This window comes from Nestor notabilis, unplaced genomic scaffold (genome assembly GCF_000696875.1).
Source record: "Nestor notabilis isolate BGI_N333 unplaced genomic scaffold, ASM69687v1 scaffold17747, whole genome shotgun sequence".
Classification (NCBI taxonomy): domain Eukaryota; kingdom Metazoa; phylum Chordata; class Aves; order Psittaciformes; family Psittacidae; genus Nestor; species Nestor notabilis.
In genome coordinates this window covers 22,217-43,195 of record NW_009937213.1, presented here as the reverse complement: position 1 = coordinate 43,195, position 20,979 = coordinate 22,217, and the positions used below count along the sequence as shown (strand labels likewise).

Below are 20,979 nucleotides of genomic sequence, written 5' to 3'. Positions count from 1 at the left end.
TGCATCTGCTGACACCCCACTCTATTTACTGCTTAATTAAGAATTTCACGCTTAGCCCTTATCTGCTGCTAAGAACAAGAACACACTGTTAAGAAACTCCAAATTTAGGCTGCTGCACAAGGAAAGCCTTTCTTGTTGTCCTGACTGCGTGGAGCCTCTTTAACTACCCTCTTGGCAACTGTGCTGCCACCCTTCAATCAAAAATCATTAAATGGGGCAGAGATAATGAGCATGTAGCATATCAAAAGGAGGATGTTTGCTTGGGCTGAGGAGGAAAAGCTGTAAGGGCCTATAAGCAGCCGCCACTTCAAAGGGAAAAGGGGCTGATAAAGAGTCATTTGTTCCTGTTTGACTTATGTAAAAGGTCTGGTATGTCGGAGTCCCGTCTAGCAGACGCGGGTCCTCCCTCTCCTTGCTCGTGTGTCAGCAGTCAGGCAGCTGGGCGCAAACAGCATCAGCCCAAGCATATAATCACTTGACTCCATGCTGACAATGGGCACTTGTAGGGGGTGGCAGAGGGAGGGCTGGGGGACAATGGGTAGACAATTATTGCAGCTGCTCGGGAGGGCCATAATTCTTCCTTCAGAAAGTAGCTGGCTCTTGCAGGGTGGAGGGGAGAAGCTCTAGCATATTAGTCATCCTTCAACTTTTGGAAGCACTTCGCCCTGCCGGTGGGGTTTCGACAGCTGCTGGTGTACCATCTCTTTCCAATAATTGTACATTCTGGCAGGGGTCAACTTACTTTTGACCCCCTGCTTTTGTGCCCGTCAGAAAGCCTTTTAGGGCAAACTGTGGGGAAGTGGCAGGGGTGCATTACATCCAAAATTAACGTTGGTAAATACGTATCAGATGCCAGCTCATTCACAAGCAGGCTCCTGAATTCACACAGCCTTTTGCTCAGGCCTGCATGGGGGGAAAAAAAGGGGAGAACGGGAGGGAAAACCCCATGACTGGGAAGATACTGTTATTCAAACGAAGCAGGCAGCTGAATGAAGCCACCTTGGCCAGCAGTTTGAGTCAGGCTCAGGCTTTCTCCATGCCCCCTTCCATCCAGAATCTCCTGGCATCATGCAAATGTTTGTTTATCTCTGGGGGAGGAAAAAAGTCTATCTAACACAAAAGGCTAGAAAATGTTCTGTATGGAGGGGATTAAAAAAGTTAAGTTACCTTGATGCATTGCATGTTTGCAGTTTGTAAATTAGACTTGGGCATGGGACAGTGCAGGGGATGCTGAATGAAGAGAAATAGTTGTGATGGAGAATGTTTCCGCTTGTGGGTTACCTAGGCAATGATCCTGTTAACACAGGTAATCACAGCTACCTACATACATGAAACCCTATTAAACAACCCATGAGTCCCTTTGAAAATTATCTTTTCAGACCTTTTTAAAGGGGTTGGCATTGAAGTACAGATAACTCCATGTCCCTGCTGGATGCTGGGTGAAGGGGAGATGAGGAAGCTTGGGGCATCCCATGCCAGTCATTTCTACATCAGCTTTGCTTTGACATTATTGAGTCTCCATAGCATGATCCTGATTTAATCTGGGGGACCCTGTGTCTTGAGAGAAGCATTCCTCAGAGGTCACTGGATGGGGCTCTGCAAAACACTGATGAGTTGTGGCTCAACCACGTTTCAGGAGAGTGGTCCTAACATAACATGACTATGCTGAATCAAAAAAACCCAACTTATTGTAACAAGGGAGGTGGGAAAAAAAGTCACACTGGGACATCTGGGATGTTTTTAGGAGAAATATCCTGTGTAAATTACAATAATAACATTATGAGCTTTTTAAGTCTGTTACAAATATGAGCATATGGTGCCACAGCATGGTACTGCTTCTTGGTTAAGGTCTCTGGGCAATACTGGAGTTGGCTAAAAACCAGAGAGATGTTGTTTCCTTTTTATTCATTTTTGAAATGTTTAAACCATTTTCTTTTGGAAAGAAACAAAGTGTTGGCTTGTTTAATTTCCAGATTTCTCTTGGTGTTTTTTTCTAAAATTGAAGTGCTGGACACAAACATTATTGAAAACATCACTGAAAGGATTATCAAACTTTCTATTTATCCCAAACACATTTTTCAGTAGACAAAACTTTTATGGAGATGGGTCATCCTGCTGACTTTGCTCAAGCTACTCATGTGTGTGCTGTTAAGAGGGCCTGAGGCTCAACCTCATATTACTGCTGTGTCAGAAGCCAGTTTAGTTTCCATAGTTCTTAAAAAAAAAGAAAAAAGAAATTGATTACACTTATCATCTTTTCTAAATTCCTAAAGGATGATCTTACTTCCATTATACTCTGCGGCTTTCTGTAATTGCTTTGTGTAGCAGAAAAAATAGGCCCTTAAGAATGTTTGTTTCTAATATTAAAATATGGAAAATAAATAAACAAAGATATTTTCTGCAGCCTTATTGCTAAGGAGGAAAGGAGAATCCTGGGTGAAAGACCTAAAGAATGGAATTAATTTGATACAGAGAACTGGTTGTACAGGCATAAGTCTCTTCATCCAGCTAGATAAAACTCATCTTGTATCAGTTGTTTCAGAAGGTCAGTTGACCAGATGTGGGCTGCTCAGTGACCTCCATGAAATTAAATGTCAATTCTTAGCAAAAAGGTGCCCTTTGTAACAGTCACAAAGAGAAAAATTAACCTTCTCCTAGTGGACGTGCTCCTGTCCTTCTGGCACAGCAGCAGAGAGACCAGAGAATGTAGCAGTTACAGAAATAAGATGATAAAATAACTTTATAATCCTGTCAGGGATGGTCTTTCAACTATGTGATCTCTGCAGGAGGAATTTCATGCCTTCACCTCTGCCTCCGCAAATATTAATCGGCTGTAAGCAAGAATCTGTGTCCATTAGCTCAAATCTTTTTCTTTTTACATCTCCTCACTGCAGTGTCCCCATAATTTCTTGGTACTACCTGTAAAAGATCCTGATAGAGGATGACAAAATAACTTACCTCAGGTTCTCCAGTTTCTAGAGGTGTATCTCACTGTGTTGTTGATTGTCCTGTCTAAAAGTTTTGATTTCCCTTTGATGTATGTTAGCCCAATTGATGTTAAATAGCGTGGAGTTGCTTGTTATTTGTTAGTCAGGCTATTGGAGCCATTTATCCTAGTTTCAGCCCTTCCTAATATCCACAGGCAAAATTCCCAGTCACTGCAAAGCTGATAAAAGATTAAGTTGCTCCTCCTTCATGTTCACTCAAGGAGCCCTGAACCAGAAGAAAGTTACCAGGACTATCGTCAAGAAGGCCGATATTTATGATTCACAGCCCAAACATCCAGGAAGAGCTGTAATAAGACAGAAAATTGATGAGCCTTATAAAAGGTTTTATACAACTAAACCCTGGAGCCTTATAACTACGTTTCGTGAAGAGTCACCTTAATTCAATGTTTACTAATGACATCCTTCGTCTGTACTGCCTATATCTCTTCCTGTCCTGTACAGAAACAATGATAACATACTCAGCAGCAAAACAAAACAATCAGAAGGACTATGTCTCTGTAGTCTTGATTATTCTCAAGGCTTCTATCACTCCTGCTTTCATCAATTTTTAGGAGAATTTCTGGGAAATAGCAACCAGATACTACTGATTCATGACCATTGCACTTTATACCCTACGGACATAAATAATTGTGCAAGTTGCAGGGCTGTGGAGAATTCAGGCCCCAATTCCTGCACTCATGTGGGAGGGTATAAATGGCTTATAATGGTTTGAATTGCCATGTTCTGGCAATTATTTGACACTTCAAATATGAGAAACTTTTATCCTTGCCCTAACTCTGGACGTGACTGTACTGAGTTAAGTCCTAATGTTTCCTTTCTTCACTCTGTAATGGGACTGAACCCCTTTATGAGGTCTATATAGCATATTGATCAATTTTTATGTCCCCTCAGGATTTTAATTAGAACAGCTTTTCTCTGAACAATACAAACATCCTTAATTAGGTGATTGCACTGTGGTGCCTGCAAAAAACCCCACAAACCTGACAAAATATATTTATTAAAAAAGAGAAAAAGATAGTGTCAGGGCTCCATTGTCTCACTTTTCCTAAGACTGATGTAACACCTTTGACTCCTGTTTTGCCCTGCCATAAGTGAGAAGGAAGGCCACCGTAACCATAAGGTACCCATACAAGAGTATTGTCTAAAAGCCACATGAACTCTGTGTCAAAGACATTAAATTAGCGTCTTCATGTCATTCCTTCTCCTCAGAGGTTCACCATGTGGATATTCAAAGACACAATGTTTTTCGGTTTGAGCTGTACGTGATGATTTGCGGCAGACTGGCTTGACTGATATATGTATCAGACCACAGCTACCACTGGGAGAGAGGTGTCACTGAAGAACAGGGCTGAAGCACCTGATTACTAATTAATCAGACATAAGAAAAACCTCATGGAATCAGTTTCTATTTAATTATGGAAGCCTCATTTGGCATAGGAGCATATGCTGCTAACTCAATCGAGTGCTTTCAACTGACATCAAATAGTAATTATCAGAAAGAATCAAGTTTTTTGATTATTCATACGAATTTATTGAACACTTAAAATTAATGAACCTCAGTTATTTTAAATTTGCTCAGTTGCAGTGGGAGAAAAGGAGGGAGGTAGGGAAGGATGGTTTTCACAATTTAAAAGTACAGAGACTTGTTTAAAGATAAAGTAAGTAAATTACAATATGGCATGAAGTCCCACCAGTGGGTTGATACACACATGGAAAAGTTCCTGGTGTGTTCTGGAACTCAGGAAAGTTCTGACAATGGCTTCATTTATACAATTCCTCTACATCCAAAACATATTCCAATTACATTTTTGGATCACCATAAGGGGTTCAGCAGTGGACAGAAGATTCATCTGTTTGTCAGAGTGTTTCTATTTTAATCTACTGTTGTTCCAGTCTGGTGACTGAAAGGAAGTGCCTTTGTATGCCACTGGAGAGGAAGAGGAGCTAGCCTTTTAGCTGGGTCTGAAGCAGTTTTGTCCTGTTCTTAGTTTGATTTGCATTATCCTGGCCCTTCTCCTGCTGACAATATATTGGCACAAAGGTTACAACTGTGGTAATTGCTTCTGACCTCTTTTCACAGTGGAGAACACAGGGTCTCTGTCTTCAGTCTATAAGTCTGACTAATTAAAGCATCTCTTTCAGATACCAGATTTTTTGGGGGGAAAAAAAATCAAAACCAAACTACAAAACAAAAGCTGTTATTCGCTGTTTGAGCCAGTTAATACATTATGCATTCAATGGTGTGATATCGCTTGTTTTAGTGGAACTGCTGTGGATTTATAGTGGGATAAATGAGATTTGTGTTCCAGCCTAGAATTTCTGATTGTTGAATGTTTTCTTTTAGCTGTTTCTAATGAGTTGTCTTGAGACCCTCCATATCTGTAAATTAAAATGTGTTTGTTTAATCCCTTCTCAAAGTACAAAAAGGACAAAAATGCTTAGAAAACATGTATAGTTGCTCTTAAAAAATCTGTTTATTAGAAATGTAAAATGTCATCTGAAAATCATGTGTAGCAATTGATTTTCTATGATTTCTCTGTGTGTGTGTGTTTATTTGTAAGGCCTTACTGTAAACTCACTAAAATTCTCTGTGTTCAGTCACAGGAGCTGACTTAATTCAGGTCACACTGAAAAAGAAGGAAAGGGTAGCTTTACCTACCGCAGGTACGTGACAGTCTGTGTCTGAAAGGCTTGGTCTGGTACTCACACCACTGCTTTTTTACTACTTTTTCAGAAATAGATTGTTATTTTTCACTTCAATATTTCACACGTCTATCAACCCAACAGGGGTTCTTGACATTCATTTAAGCATTTCATTGAGCAGTATCTACTATTGCTCCAGATAAATGTGTGATTCCACAGTATAAAAGACTATAAACTTTTGCTAAGAAATACTGTAGCAGATCAGAAAGGTCATGGAGAATGTAAGACTATTGTGTATTTTAGTGCTCCATAGTGATCTTAGTGTAATAGTCCGACATTACTGCACAGTTACATGTCGAATCAAGAACAAAAATACACCAGAGACAAGGGAGACCTGCAATGTTTGGTCTTAGTTGCATACCTGCCTTGCTGTGGATGAACAAAGATAATGATTTATGTGGCAACAGGGTTTACATACCTTTTTGCAGAGTGTTTCCCCCTGAAAAACAGCTAATGAAAAGACAGACCCATCCTTAAGCTATACCTGGGTTTAATACCCCTGTGTTTCCTTGTGCTGTCAATGGAGGTTTTTTCTACTCTACAATGTTACTTAGCTGGGTCTAGCCCCTAACACTTGCTCCTGTGTTTTCAATACCTAATAAAGCCTTTCTCAAGAAAAGAAATGTCAGAATGTCCTTTAGTGGTAGGACAGAAGTAGGTGCTTGCAGAGGCCTCCAGAGGGAGGCCCTGCCTGCGTTAGTTTCGAGTTTACCAAACTTAGTGTACGGGATTTCCCCTTGAAGGCTTTTCTTCCTCTCTTGATAGCAGAACAAACTTAAGCAATTAATTTATGAAGACCAGCCCATTAGCTGTCTAAAATACAAGTGCACATTAAACACCTACATTTTTGAGACATAATTTCTCCCAATATTTTCCTGATGCTAAGGCTCAGAAGTTTCTTTTGGGATTGAGCTGAAAAATGAATCTCTGGGGAATGACCAGGAGTTAGCATGTGTCTCCATCAAGCTGCTTTTCCAGGGCAGGTCTTAATTAACCCTTGCAATGGGGAGACTCCTGCTTTTCTGAGGACTAACAAGCTTGTAAGACTTGACCACTCATTTTTTAAGTTTTCATACTTTGGGAAAGTATGGAAATTCCCATACCCTGGGAATCTGCTTTCTAGAGCACTGGGGGAAAAAAAGTGCATGAGAAAAGCTGGCACTTTCTGGTAGGGTCAGTTACCATTATGATCATCTGGTTTTGCTAGGTGATCATAAGAGCCAGTCACCAAGCACAGGTGGCTGGCTTTTATTTTCATTTGTTCATCTTAATTCTGTGTCTAAAGTGCTCAGAGCTTTGGATGGCATAAATAAAAATAATGAAGCTGCTGTTTGTGAAACATATTCACAAAGCATAACATAAGCCAAGTATGAAAAACCTCAAGATTTGCTTTGCTTTTGATGGGTCCCAAAGAATTTGAATCTGTTTTTTTCAGTTATCTCACTGTGCTTTAACTCTGAAAACATGGTCCTGGGAGAGACTTTTTTTTTTCCCATCAGGCAGGTTCCTTTAAGCATGGAAGATAACAAAGAGCAGTTAGTATTGCTTCCTCAGTGACAAAAGGAGGATGTTAATGTCACAGATGCTTGACTATCAAAGAAATGGTAATTCTTCCAGCTACTGAAAATGATAATTCTGTTTTTTTATGTCCTGTTTTGTAGTTCCTTCTGATGCTGTCTTGAAATGGTCACACCCAGAGACATGGAATGATGTGGAAAAAGGCTGGGGTGGATCCAACTATAGTATCCCAGGCCCTGGGGAAGATGTCATCATCTTACCTAGTAAGTAAGGAAGGAAAGGTGTTTAATTTCTGGAGGTGTGCTGGGGCCTGTTGACGTTAGAATACGTATTTGTTTTGTAATATGGGCTACTTGGCACTAATGTCCATTCTAGTGTGTGCAGGACACCACATTTGTTCCTCTTCACATTGAAATCTTGGCTACAGTATGGAAGTGTGATTTCTGGAGGAGTGTAATCATTCCATTTACATATATTCAAGTTTAAGGATATGCAGGGACTTTATTTCAGGAACAGAGAATTTGCAAGACGCAGAATCACGCTCAGAAAGAGCTCGTCTCTTGACCCACTTCACTGTGTTTTGTTCAAGGACCATATTTTACATTTCCACAATTGTACCTTCCATTTTGTTTTCCTGCTGCAGTTCCTGCTACCAATGATAATCTCTCAAAGCCAGTTGCCTCCTAGATGTTTTAGCCTATGCCTGTATTTCAACCTCAGACTTGAGTCGCATTTAAATCCCAGCTCATTTTATGACCTTATTGCATAAACAACCTTCTGAATTCTAGAAAATACATTAGGAAATTTGCAGTGAGTGGAAAACTTGTGATAAGCATTTTGTGTAACAGCTGGCCCTGCTCTGATCAGGAAGTTGGACGAGATGAAGTCCAAGACATAATTATTGTATGATCTTATGAATACTATATGGTATGTACCTCACTTACTCTAGGACCTGGTGCTGGCTCCTCCTGATTTGTTTGAAACAAAGTAAGTCTCTCTACCTACTACAGCTCCACTTCCAGAAATGGAAATAACACTGCTCCATGTCTTTCCCTTTTCCACCTGTTTTTGGGTTATGAAGTCTTTGTAAAAAGAAGTTGTTGCTGCTTTGTGTTGGCATTTAGGTGTGAAGACTCAGCCATGGGTAGGGCTTCTCTGTCCTGTCATTAAAAGTAATATATACATACAATTTCATATTAAAATAAGAATTTCAGTTCCACTATCTCACAAGATATAATTCATAAATGTGCTTAAGTGTTATTACATTCAGAGGCCAGAGAAGGCACAGAAATGTCCCTCCGGGAGTTTGCTTGTCTCCTGAATTTCCTGTGTCTTATGTGTATCTAAGGTAACAGTAAGAATATACATTAAGAATATACATTTAGGCATCTTAACCTGTTCCTCATCATTACAGTTAGTAGAGCTGGAAGAGCTACTGAGCTAATCAGATGTGGCTATCTAATGTGATTGTGGTTGTTTTTCACTGATGGTATGAAGTACACCTCCAGGACATTCTAGAAGGCCCTTCATGAGCAAACTGTGCCTGAACCATTGCGTGTTGTTGCTCGCAGCCCACCCCAGCTGATCTAGTTCTATGACAGGAAACAATACTGCTGCATCAGCACGCTGGTATAGCAGAACTAATTAGATCTCCTGAGAGCCAAAGCTCATTAGCTCAGGCCTGGCACTGTGCAACATGACCTCACAGCCTTTGGGGTCAGAACTGATGTCTCACAAATTTAGAGAAGTGCTAGTTTGGCCAGTTTACCTGGGAAATGTCTGCACTGGGCTGCAGGGTATCTTATAGGGATTCTTTCTAGCATGCTGGTGCCTATTGGTTAGACATTAGACATAATCTGTGCTTTACCATGGACTGGAATGTTCTCTACCTATAAGGAAATGAGAGTCCAGAATAACAAACATGGCCCAAATGTAGAACTCAAGTTGGTGCCTGAGCAGCAGAATGAAACCGTGGGATTTCCCAGTCCTGAATTACAGAATAGTTTGGGTTGGAAGGGACCTTAAAGTTCATCCAGTTCTAACCTCCTGCCATTGACAGGGGAACCTTCCACTAGACCAGGTTTCTCCAAGCCCCTGTGTCCAACCTGGCCTTGAACACTGCCAGGGATGGGGCAGCCACAGTTTCTCTGGGCAACCTGTGCCAGCGCCTCAGCACCTTCACAGTAAATCACCATGTTCAGCTGCTTAGAACAAGGTGTTCTACATCATACAAAAAAAACCCCTGTCTCTACTCTTCAGGGGCTTTTTATTGAACAGTATAACCACAACAAAATACTTAACTGCTGAAAAGAAAAGAGGCAAATGATAAATGAAAATGCACTGCCTGCTAGAACCAGTGAAGAGCCATACTCCATGAATGTCTTTTTCCTATCAGTCACTTCGCTTCCATCACAAGAGTAGATACATGTGTTTAGTTGGTGTGCAGAAACTGTTCACTTCTCCTGTGCATATCTGGAATTTCCCTTCAATTTTAGCCTAAGAATATGAACACAAACATGAACATAAGCTGTCTAGCACCCAATCTATTTTGTGAGAACTGCTCTGTTGCATGCCTGCCTTTTCTGGTCATTCCCCCTCCGTTTTCTTTTTACTTTCCTTCTTCATTTATGCTGGCTTGAAAGTGTTGAAACACTTACAGGCAGTGGGAGTCAATAGAGTGCAGGTTCTTAAATTGGAGTCAGTTATCATCGGTGTGATAAGGGCACTGGATTTGTTGCTCAAATGAAGGCACCTAAAATTTAGTTAGGCAAGATGAATTTTCTGTCCATTTGTCATACTTCTCTTTGCTGCCACAAGTGTATATATGAGTTTTCAGTTACAGGAAAGTCAACCTCCAAAATCTAAAATGAAATCAGCATTTTTTAAATTCATGTTTAATTGTAGCATTTTATAGATGTTTCCCTTCCCATTTCCACTGGATGTGCATATCCTGCTAAACTCAGAATGACTCCAGATGGCTACAGAGAAGTGAGAGTTTGCTTTCATGAGAACAAACATTCTGCAGAGCACCCCAAGTTGTCCCACTGTACACACACAAATAAGTTTCTGTGATTCACTCCTGGCAAGATGCTGCTGTGTCCCACTCTTCATTATTCTTTAATTACTTGCAATTCTCCTCTGGGAGCCACTCATGATGATTTTCAGGTTGAAAGCCAAGCCATGGACCTATTTCTGGTATGCTGTGCAAATCTAGGTAAGTCCTTTCAGATCTCAAAGAATAGTTTTAGAGTGTTATAAAAACCAAGTAATAAATGCTTAATGCTCGTTTCTAGTATGAAGAAGTGCAGGGGAAGACTTAGTTTGGGACTTGACAGTGCTGAAGTGTCTGAACAAACAAGATTCCTAGACTCCACTGAAGGAAAAGGGCACTGCCTAAACTTAGCTAATGAAATCTTCATTGTGCTTATTTAACAAAACAAGCAAAATTGCGTCACTTATTGGCTGCCTTATTGGCTGGACTTGGGAAAGTTTGAAAGTCTATAAACCAGCTCTACTAGCAAAACATTCATATTAAAAATCAGGTTTTTATGTCTCTGCTTGGTGTTGGTGTCTGCTTGACATTTAGAGGGTGCATTTTGGAGGGCTCCAAAAATAGGGTTGTGTCCTAAGTTACTCCATTTTTTGCCCTTTTTGAAAGCATTGATGAGACTTGAGAAGTTCACAGGCTTCTTTGTACAAGAATGAATTTCATTTACAACAGAGGTGGGTCCCTCACGTTAAAGTGACTTTTAGTGTTGGTGTGTTACAAGTCCCCTCAGTGAGCAGGTAGGTCTCTTCCAGCACCAGCTGGAAATCCTCAGATCAGGCTGCAACAACTTGTGCTTTTACCTCTGGAGGTTCATCCTCCAGAGCCACAGCCATCCCACAGGGACCTCTCACATGCATCAGGCTTCAGCAGTCACATCACCTTGAAAAACAAGCTGGATGAGTTTAGTCATGCCGTTCTGGAGGCCAGCAGTGGCATTAGCTTCTCAAGCCCTTGGATTTTCAGGGCTTTGGTTTATGGTTTTCAGTGTGACACACTCCTGATGCAGCGTGCTCTGGGTGGAAGGAGAATGTGTTATAATTCCAGGCGATGGAATGCTGTTTTGAAGGGTATTGATATGATATCATGTAGCCTCTGGCAATTTCTCTCTTCTTTTTTTTTTGTTCTTTTTTTTTTTTTTCCCCAGTGGCGGAATTCACTCTGTTATTCATTTTCTGATTTTGATTTTCTTTGAACTTTTTCTGTTTGAAGAGATGAATGCTGGAGTACTGTATCTTGTATAATAGCTCTTCTGTTGTGCCTGATTTCCATTCAATGGCATGCTATGGTGTTTTATATAGTGATGCGGATGATCAAAGGCATTTTGTGTCATTGCTGGAGTCATTAGCGACTTCTCAGTATTGTACATCTGAACATTAAGGCTGTGGCATACCTGTGAGCTTTTGTCTGAAAAAGGTATACATATACTGAAACATAGCCCTGTTTTCAGGCTCAAACTATGGTTTGCTGAAAGCAGTTTCTTTCCATTTTATTAATGTCTTCATGGGAGAAAAACAACTCCAGTTTGTCTTTCTCTAAAAGCAAATCCCTTGAGCTCAGTGACCTAAAGTTTGTGATTTTAACCACTTAGTCATCATCTCCCTCTACTACATAAATGAGTGTATTCTGTAAGGACCATGTAAGTTAGTCTCCTTTGAATCTGTTTGCTTTTCTCCTCAAGTGTGGAAGGTTGTTTTTTTTCCTCAAATTGAGTGTTCTGTTATTTCTACAGAGCAACATTTCACCCTCTAAGGACTTCACACCTCAAGCATCACACCTCAGAGTGGTGTTCTTTTAAACTGAGGAAACCATAGGTTTGCAGAGATACCTTTGAATGGGTGAATTTTTTGCTCCTGTGTTTCAAGGCTCACACACATGATGCTACAGTTATAGAGCAGTCAGCATTTCCCTTATAAAACATCCTTTAGAAAGATGTGTAACTCAGCAAAAATATCTGTTCTAGACTGAAACTTGACATATAAATGGTATGCCTAGGAGCACTTCTCTTTTCCTTGTAAAAATGTTTCAGTCTGTGTTTGATGAATATACTTATGGCCTTTGTCAACTGCAGCTTTTTGCCACATTCTTGAGCTGTGATTTCACAAACTAGATTCCCCTTCTGTTGGAGAGATATCATTTTAACAACATCTTCCCGCTTATTCTCTTCTCTGTTTCATATCCTCACACACTGTGCCTTCACTTCTCAGCTCTGCAGGGCATAGGACTATACCTGTCCTGTAAAGAGATTATAGACAAGAGTTTCTTTATGCCTGTAAAAATGTATCAAGTGCTAACAGTATAAGATTTAAGGGAAAAAAAATACTGCACTTGCTTTCTAGAGACTTATTACATCTGAATGTCATGAAAATTTTGCATGCTTTGAGGTTTTTAAAGCATGTTTTTAAGGTTTAAGTCAGCTCCTAATTACAGGTTTTTGGGAAAGAACTTTCCCTGTGCTACCTATTTCATAGTCATTTGTGTCTTCATCCAAAGCAGCTGCTTATAGCTATAGGCAGAAGTGAAACTGTGAAGGAGCTGGTCCACTTCCTAAGACACTTCATGGTTCTTCCTGTGTTCCACACCAAGTGGCCCATTCTCACCACTTTGCCAAAATCGTTGGAAAATATGTCGGTTCCTTATTCTCTTCTGTTTTGAATAGCTGTGCCTCTCAATGAATCATAGAATCATAGAATCATAGAACGGTTTGGGTTGGAAGGGAACTTAAAGCTTATCTAGTTCCAACACCCTGCCACAGGTAGGGACACTTTCCACTAGACTAGGTTGCTCAAAGCCCTGTCCAATGTGTGTCTTGAACACTTCCAGGGATGGAATGCATATGAGATCAATGAAAGTCACAGCAAATCTCTGAGTAGGATTTGGCAGCTGTCATTATGCTGAAGATTCTTATTTTCTGCAAGATACTTCTATGAAAGTCACAATTAGATCATCTCATTGAACCCCTTGTTAAGGAAATACCTTGTTTTTCCTTCTTCCAGGGACATCCGCTCAGTCGGAGATGAATTATACTTGGAAATTGTTACTCTTTATCAATAGTGAAAGAAGGTGGAAACCACAATTTAAGGGCTCCTGCTTCTTTCCAGTGGAATTAACTGAAAAGCTCCTAGTGACATCAAAGAACATTAGATGGGCCCTCAGGGTGGAATTCACCTCTGTTCAGTGGCCTGCTCTAAAGGATACACCATTTACATTCTTCCTCATATCCTACTTGGAAAGCTTAAGTGGCGTTTAAAAGGTTCACAGGCTGTAGACTTGCAGCTTTAGAAGGCAGCAGTGACACTGTCATTGTCTCAATCAACAACAGTCCCTACTCTGCTCTGCAATGCAAAAATATGCTCCTTGTTTTGTCCTTAAGGATCTGAGGGAATGGTGTTTTCCCTGGTCATTGTTAACTAACTTATTAGTAGAGACTGAGTAGTTTAACAAATACAGAATTGAAAAAATTTGGCTTCCTGCAGTTTGTATTTATGAAAGGAAAGCTTTCCTCTTGGTTGGTGAGGAAGATGTGGGATTTTATACCTTTTATGCACAAGAACTGAGAGTGCAAAGCCAAACTGCAGAGAGGGTCAAGCAGTGACAGGATGCCATTGGAGATAGGTTATGGTGTGTGGCTTCAACTTATCATCCTGATCACTGCTGTTAACAAGGCGAGGACTTACAGGCTCTTTCTGCCACGAAGCACCTATTTGATACTGTTGGATTCTTTCCTCTTTCATCAATCCTATTCTCCTCAGTGTCATGAGGCAAAATGGTGTCTGGACACAGCTTAACTTAGTCCTGGTTCATTACGTTGGGTGATCAAGATTTACTTTCATAAACAGAGCCAGATTCACCTAGCAAGACTAACATATGTCTAACATGCTGCCCTTCAATACTTAAAGGTTTAAACAGCATTTGATGAGACCTAAGCATGCAACAATGTTATAAACATGTGGGTGCTGCACAAACTCACAAACCCTGCTTCAGTAGTTCTGAGGAAAACCAATCTAAATAAAGCAAAACTCAAGCAAACTTAATATTCTTCACCATCAATGCTACACGTTTTTGCAAGTAGGTTGTTAGGCTGCCATCATTCTAAACAACTCTTTGCTTTGTTTCTCAGACCGGACCATCCTGGTGGATATAGCTCTTCCTCCTCTGAGAGGCCTCTACATCCTGGGGACTCTCGAGTTCCCCAGCAACTCCAGCAATGTCCTGAGTGCAGCCTGTATCGTGGTGGTTGGGGGAACACTGAAAGTGGGTGAGTTGCCTGTCTTCTGGCTGCTTGGGGTTTATTTCTGTTCTTGATAGATAGCCAAAGTGGGAAGAAAGACTGTGTAGTGTTACTATAAACAAGCTAGCCACCTCATGCCCCATAACTATTTGGATATCTGCAATGTGGACACCCAGAATCCACAGTGATTATCCACTGGAGTTAATTACCTGTTAATTTAATATCAACATATTACAAATACTGCTATCTTCATCCCACTGGAGCTAATGGCAATCCTCCTGATTTCATTGCAACTGAGATTGTATCTGATAGATGTAAAAGTCCTCCCTACTTCATGTAGGGTTGCTTTATGAGATGGAAATTCCTCAAGGCAGGATCTAACTTAGTGTTCAAGACAGTGCCTGGTATCTGTGAACATTGGTAAGACACATTCTAGGTGACACAGAAGTATTTAAAGCCTACGTAAACTGAGTCATGAGGAATCCCCAGAGTGCCTGGAAATCCCACTTTGGCATAAAGCTATCACACTTGGATTCAGCACACTTATTCCTCCCCACCCTCCATACAGATGAGCAGCAAGACTTCAGGGAGATACCACCTTGCCCCTACTTCTAGTGGTTTCAGAGTCCTCAGTGTCACTGGGGTTGTTCCACATTATTTGCAATGGACAGGATCAGTGTTTTTCCACACAGAAATAATTACTCACATAATTCCCCTTAAATACCAAGGTTCCTAAAGCCAAGCATTGTATTTACTTACAGGAATCCTTAGGACGCTGAGATCACATTGTTGATCACGGCTTGACCTTTCTCGAGATTGGTTTCATGAACTTTAAAAAGAGAATTTGTTTGTGTAATCACCTCCTGAGGAAGTCTGCTCCAATATTTGTTTGTTGTTAATCTCAGGGGACTGTTTAGTTAATACAGTACTGGCCAAAAGAGTTATTTTTGTGTCTTGTGTTTTTCCTTGGAAATAGAGGTTTGAAAGCCTTAATCTGGGAGGTTAGTGTATATATATATACATATATATATATATACACACACTTAAAAGAGTCAGTCATCTCTTACTTACACTCTTTTGTAGTATAAATATGGTTTCATACTGGTTTTAAGAAAAAGCATGTGTTCATTGCTAAAAACACTTATTAAAAAAACATTGAGGCACTTCTTTGCTGCACAAACTCCCCTCTAGCACATCTGTGAGTAGTAATGATATTAAAGCGAAACAGGTATTTGCAGCTGTTGGATTCTAGTCCAGCATCTTCTGGAGAGCTATTCTTGCTCTTGTTTCAGCTGTGAGTTGATAGGTGGGTAAAGACTGCAAGTTTCCCGTATCTTATACTGGTTTCTATGCTTGCTTGTAAAACTAGGAGCACATGCCTTTTTCCCCTTCCTCTTTCTCTTCCCATGTGTTCAAGGCCTAAAGGTAACTTCTTGGAGCCCATCTGTCCAATCCTGACTGTTCCATGCCTTAAGGAAGGTTTTGAAGCCCATCTGTCCAATTCTACCACACCCTAAAGAAATCCTGACACAAAATAGATAATGAGACAGTTTAGTAAACAGATTTAATAGATGTGGACATCAGCATTCAGCATTGCCTGAGCAAGATCTGAGGTTTACATCATGTGATCCAAATCCCCAGGTCCTCCTTGTTGTGTAACTTCTCCATGCCTTGTTTTCAGCGTAGTAATCTTTGGTCAAATGTTGCTTCTAACTCAGTGGCTGAGGCCAAAGACTTTCTGGTAGAGCCTGAGTATTTTGTTCACTTAAACTGCTAGGGAACAATGGTAAGTTCTAGAAACAAATCTTACTTGGACTTTGGTGTCCTTCAGAACACTTGCATCTTATCTGCAGGGGAAAAAAAGCTAAACCAAGACTATATGTATATAGGAACTGAGTGATAATGAGAAATACATAACAAAGGGGGAAAAAATTGGCGTAAAATTGGAGTTTATGAAACATCAACAAGAACTTAATTAACTTTTATTAAAATAATAATTTGCAGGGAAACTGAGATGAGAAAATACAGTGATAGTTGGGAGATCAGAGTTCTTGGGTCACCTTTGATCCTGCAGGGCTTGTCATCACTTTCCTTTTTAATGTATGATCACAACCTAGCATGAGTTGTGATCAACAGAATTACTGGGAGATGTGACATGGTTAAAGAAGGTTGCAAGAACTCTGTCAGAGCCCTTGGACAACCCAGAAATAAAACGTGTGAGTCTATCCCCACAGTAATTTCTCTGTGTGCTTCTAGCCCCTCAGTGCTGTTGGACCCAGGGAGAATTTCTGATTACTTCTTCTCTAGTAGTCTTAGCTTCCAGACAAGGACAATATATGATATTTGCAATAGCATTTTAGAAACACAATGTACCTCTACCTCCCTGCGTTACCATACTGTAAAAAAAAATCAGCTATTTTTCCAGTTTATAGAGGAGAGTTGGAGGTTCAGAAAGATTAAGTCATTTGCTAAATATCACTAACGCTCCTGTGTCAGAGTAAGAAAATAAAAGTTGAGCTCAACATCTCAGAGGTTTTTTTTTCGTTTCTCAGTTAAGACGGTTCCTTACATTTTAACCCATAAGTCAGCATTAAAACTCAAATGATATACACAGAAAGTGTCTGTTCCACTGCTGGACAAAGTCCTCAGCTCCTGATAAGTCTGCAGACTATGCTAAAGTTTGTTTTACATAAATCGATCTGTTGGATTCATCCTGAACTCCAGTGTGTTCAACTTCTTATTACTGGCAGGCTCTTTTCACTTTTCATACAAAACTCATCAAGTAATTATCCAGGTAGGATTTCTCTTTTTAATCTCAATTTATCACATTCTCTTTTTTTTCTTTTTCTTTTGCATATCTTATGATGGCTGCTTGTCAGTCATGTCACTCATTTGATGTAAGAAGCCTAAGGTCATCATTAGCTCACAGCTTGATTGTCTGGAGATGAAACCCCAGACATTTCTGATGTCTCTTATCTTGCTGGTGGTAAGATCTTTAATACATTCACTTCTCTTCAGTACTGGTAAGAATGCTCATATTGACTTCCCAAAGGATAAATCACTGTACTTCATAAAATGGCTGTGTGTTAGTGATGATTAATGCTCAGCCTTATAATGACAATTAGGGCACAAGTGAGTTTCACTAATTGAGTATCTTTTCCAAATTCTCAGTATGTTTATTGTGTGGGTCCGATCTTCTTTAACTCTGAGCTGAGTCTGTTCTTACAGTCACATAGTATCCCTGCACAGATATTTAATTTGTATGAAGATGGAGTACTGTTGATGTATTGAGATCAATTTTTCATCCCTGATCACAAAAAAAGTGGTTTGAAAAGTTCATTGCACCATCTGCATCCTCTTCAGTAAATCTCTTAGCCTCTGTTTGACTTTTTCCTTTTCCAAGCCACTTCATTTATTTTAAACTGATTGTATCATTTAGGGAAGGGATTCCCATGTTTAAGGTACCCAAATTTAGGCATGACATGTGGTCATCAGCTTATGAGCTGGCTATTTCGGTAGACATCTAGTCTATACAGTCAGTGGAGTCACTGCAGTCAGTGGGACTGGCCAAGACAGGTATCTAGAGCAAATTACAGTCTATGCTGTATTGTCTGATCTTTGTTAACTCAGACAGCCAGATAACATGGAAACACCTGCATTAAGAAACCTAGAAGTAGGTTTGTCCCTGGTAACATGGTTCAGTTGTGTGAGGATAAGGATTTTGCATCACTTTGGGTATCCTAGGGTAGGTCCCATCTGGCCTCCAGCTTCTGCTTAAAAAACCCCTCTTCTGTCATTGATTGCCGTGATGGAGAGACGGGACGCAGCTTGATGCAAGTAAGATGTCGTTTTATTACAGTTATCCATATACATTTATACTTGTCCCTACCTAGCGTGTCTCATACCGATTGGTCCATCTTTTACAGTAGGCACACACTGATTGGCTAACATAAGATAAACTACTAATCAGGCATTCACACCTCCCCTAGTAGCATCCTTTTCTTATACAAAGAGCTAGTTACTCTAATTAAGGTTGGCTTCTTTCTTCTTTCACAACCTTTCCAGCCCGTGATTGACGCACAAACGCTGGGCCTGCGTTTATCTCACTTTTCCAAGGTTTTACGACTAACAAGCTCCAACAGTCTCCTTTTGTCACCTAGACGGTGCTGGGAGTCCTGCTGAGAGTAGCCAGCTCTTATCCTTATCTTACTTTTCCCAAGGTTTACGACCAACAAGTTCCAACACGTCTCCTTTTGTCAGCTGGACAGTACTGGGAGTCCTGCTGACAGTAGCTACAATTGATCCCTCTGTTATACATGTCAACTTTACATAGTGGTTTTGGAAGGCATTAGAACTCTCAGATGTCTTTAGACACCTATATTTAGGCAGCTGAATCCTATCCTGTGTGTCTTACTTCTTATTCCTTGGACGCTCATCTTTCACTTCTGGCTGCTGGTTCCTACTCCACAGCTATGTGTCTCTCATCTCTTCTGTTTATTTGGCAGCATCACCTGTAAGGAGAAACCCATGTGATGTCTCCTTGTTTACAGGCTGCTTTTACAGCCTTCTTTGCAGAGTGCAGTCTGAATACCTGAAGGAACAGCTCAGGAAGTAGAACAAACTCGAGGTGACTATCCAGCTGTGTACTGACCATGAATAAAAACTCTTCAGACTTTCTGGTGACAATGTACCACAGTTTATAAAATAGTTTTGGATTCAGAAAACACAGAGCTGATATTGGAGATGGTCATGACAAGATACTCAGCAAAGTCTATTTGACAACTGAAGGAAGGGGATCTTATCTCAGAGTTTTCCTTACTCTTATATACAATAGCTGTTGCAAAGCATTATGCTGTAAAGAAAGGAAAGACTAGAAGGGAGGAAACACTATTCTAGGGAAAAAATGAATGGGTTTTGTTATGGAAAAAAAAAAATAACACAACAAAAATCTGTCAGGAAGAACATCTGGGATAAAACTGAAATATGAAAACAATGGGAACAGCAAAATAGATCCAGACTGCGGTACAGAATAAGTGAAAATCTGCATAGAAAAAAACATACCTCTCTGTTCTCCCCCTTCTTTTTATTTTCCTATTTTTTCATAGTAAGGTTTATCCTCTCCAGAGGTTAGACCTACTGAAGGATTATGAACCAGCTGCAATCATCGTGCTAACAGATGGGTTGCAATCCAGACAGCTGGACCTCACACTTCTTCAGTAAAGTATGTAATCAGCGGTGACTTTACTAATAGCATAGGTTGTTTCTTATACATGTGATTATCATTTTTTTTTTTTTATTTTTTTTTTTTAGCACTGTATAGTGCATTTGTTGTGGTGACAGCACTCTCTGGAAAAAGACCAGCTTTAGATACCCCTTGTAGAAGGTCATGCATCTGCAGTGACGCTATTCGATGTGACATCTATCATCAGACAGACAGTGAAGGCACAAACTGACTGTGCAGTGCATGTGCAGAAAGCCCGGCTTGTAGAAAGTTGCACAGTTGCTGCGTACGCTCGAATAGATTGATCTCGTTTGCACTGAAGAAACACCTGAAATAACCAGATTGGGCAAACCACTGCTCAGGAGCAATGCTCAGGCTGGCAGATATGTGTTGTATCTGTACAAATAAGCAGGCCCTTCAAATTCCAGATAAACTTTCCAGTTGGAAGAACACGTATTTGCCTATTTTCTGCACATCTCACCAGACACAGAATCACAGAATAATGAGGGTTGGAAGGAACCTTAAGGTCATCTAGTTCCAACCCCCCTGCCATGAGCAGGGACACCACACACTAAACTATGTCACCCAAGGCTCTGTCCAGCCTGGCCTTGAACACCTCCAGGGTTGGAGCATTCACAACTTCCTTGGGCAACCCATTCCAGTGCCTCACCACGCTCACTGTGAAGAACTTCTTCCTTAGATCTAACCTAAAGTTCCCCTGTTAAATTTAAACCCATTACCCCTTGTCCTACCACTAGAGTCCCTAACGAAGAGTCCCTCCCCAGCATCCTTGAAGGCCCCTTTCGGATATTGGAAGGCTGCTATGAGGTCTCCACGCAGTCTTTTTTGCCAGCTTCTAGTTTACTAGTTGCAATTATCTTTTTTTGGGGGTTCTCTGCCAGCAGTGTCTTATTATCTCACCTTATGATCAACCAGGTTGCTCATCAATTTGGTAAACCTTCCAGTTGCAGTAAGAGTATGAACTGGGTTCCACTACTGTGCATCTCATGCAGGATGAGTAACTGCACAGTTTGATGTGATATTATGTAGGACTGTTCACCACAATAAAGTGGGGCAAATAGCCTGAAGTTTTCACATCCGAAGTTCAAAGACAGGTACTTAAAGCTCATATTTTTCACATATGTGTTGCAGAGATTATTATTCCAGTGTTTATGGCAACTTGCTAGTTTAAATAAAACTGCTTATTGCAAGAGCTGTGATTTTATATGCCAGTTACTTCGTAAAGTGATAA

At 40.4% G+C, this 20,979-nt stretch overlaps 1 protein-coding gene across 1 annotated transcript in view; it reads left to right on the top strand.

The window, feature by feature from the left end:
* The window catches only part of PKHD1 (polycystic kidney and hepatic disease 1 (autosomal recessive)), a gene marked incomplete at its 3' end in the record, with an annotated part of 176,819 nt that overhangs the window by 142,113 nt on the left and 13,727 nt on the right, over window positions 1-20,979 (top strand). Inside the window, exons 49-51 of the mRNA XM_010018724.1 lie at window positions 5,607-5,672; window positions 7,373-7,492; window positions 14,396-14,533. Coding sequence (XP_010017026.1) covers window positions 5,607-5,672; window positions 7,373-7,492; window positions 14,396-14,533 — 324 coding nt within the window. The remainder of the gene's footprint in view (window positions 1-5,606; window positions 5,673-7,372; window positions 7,493-14,395; window positions 14,534-20,979) is intronic.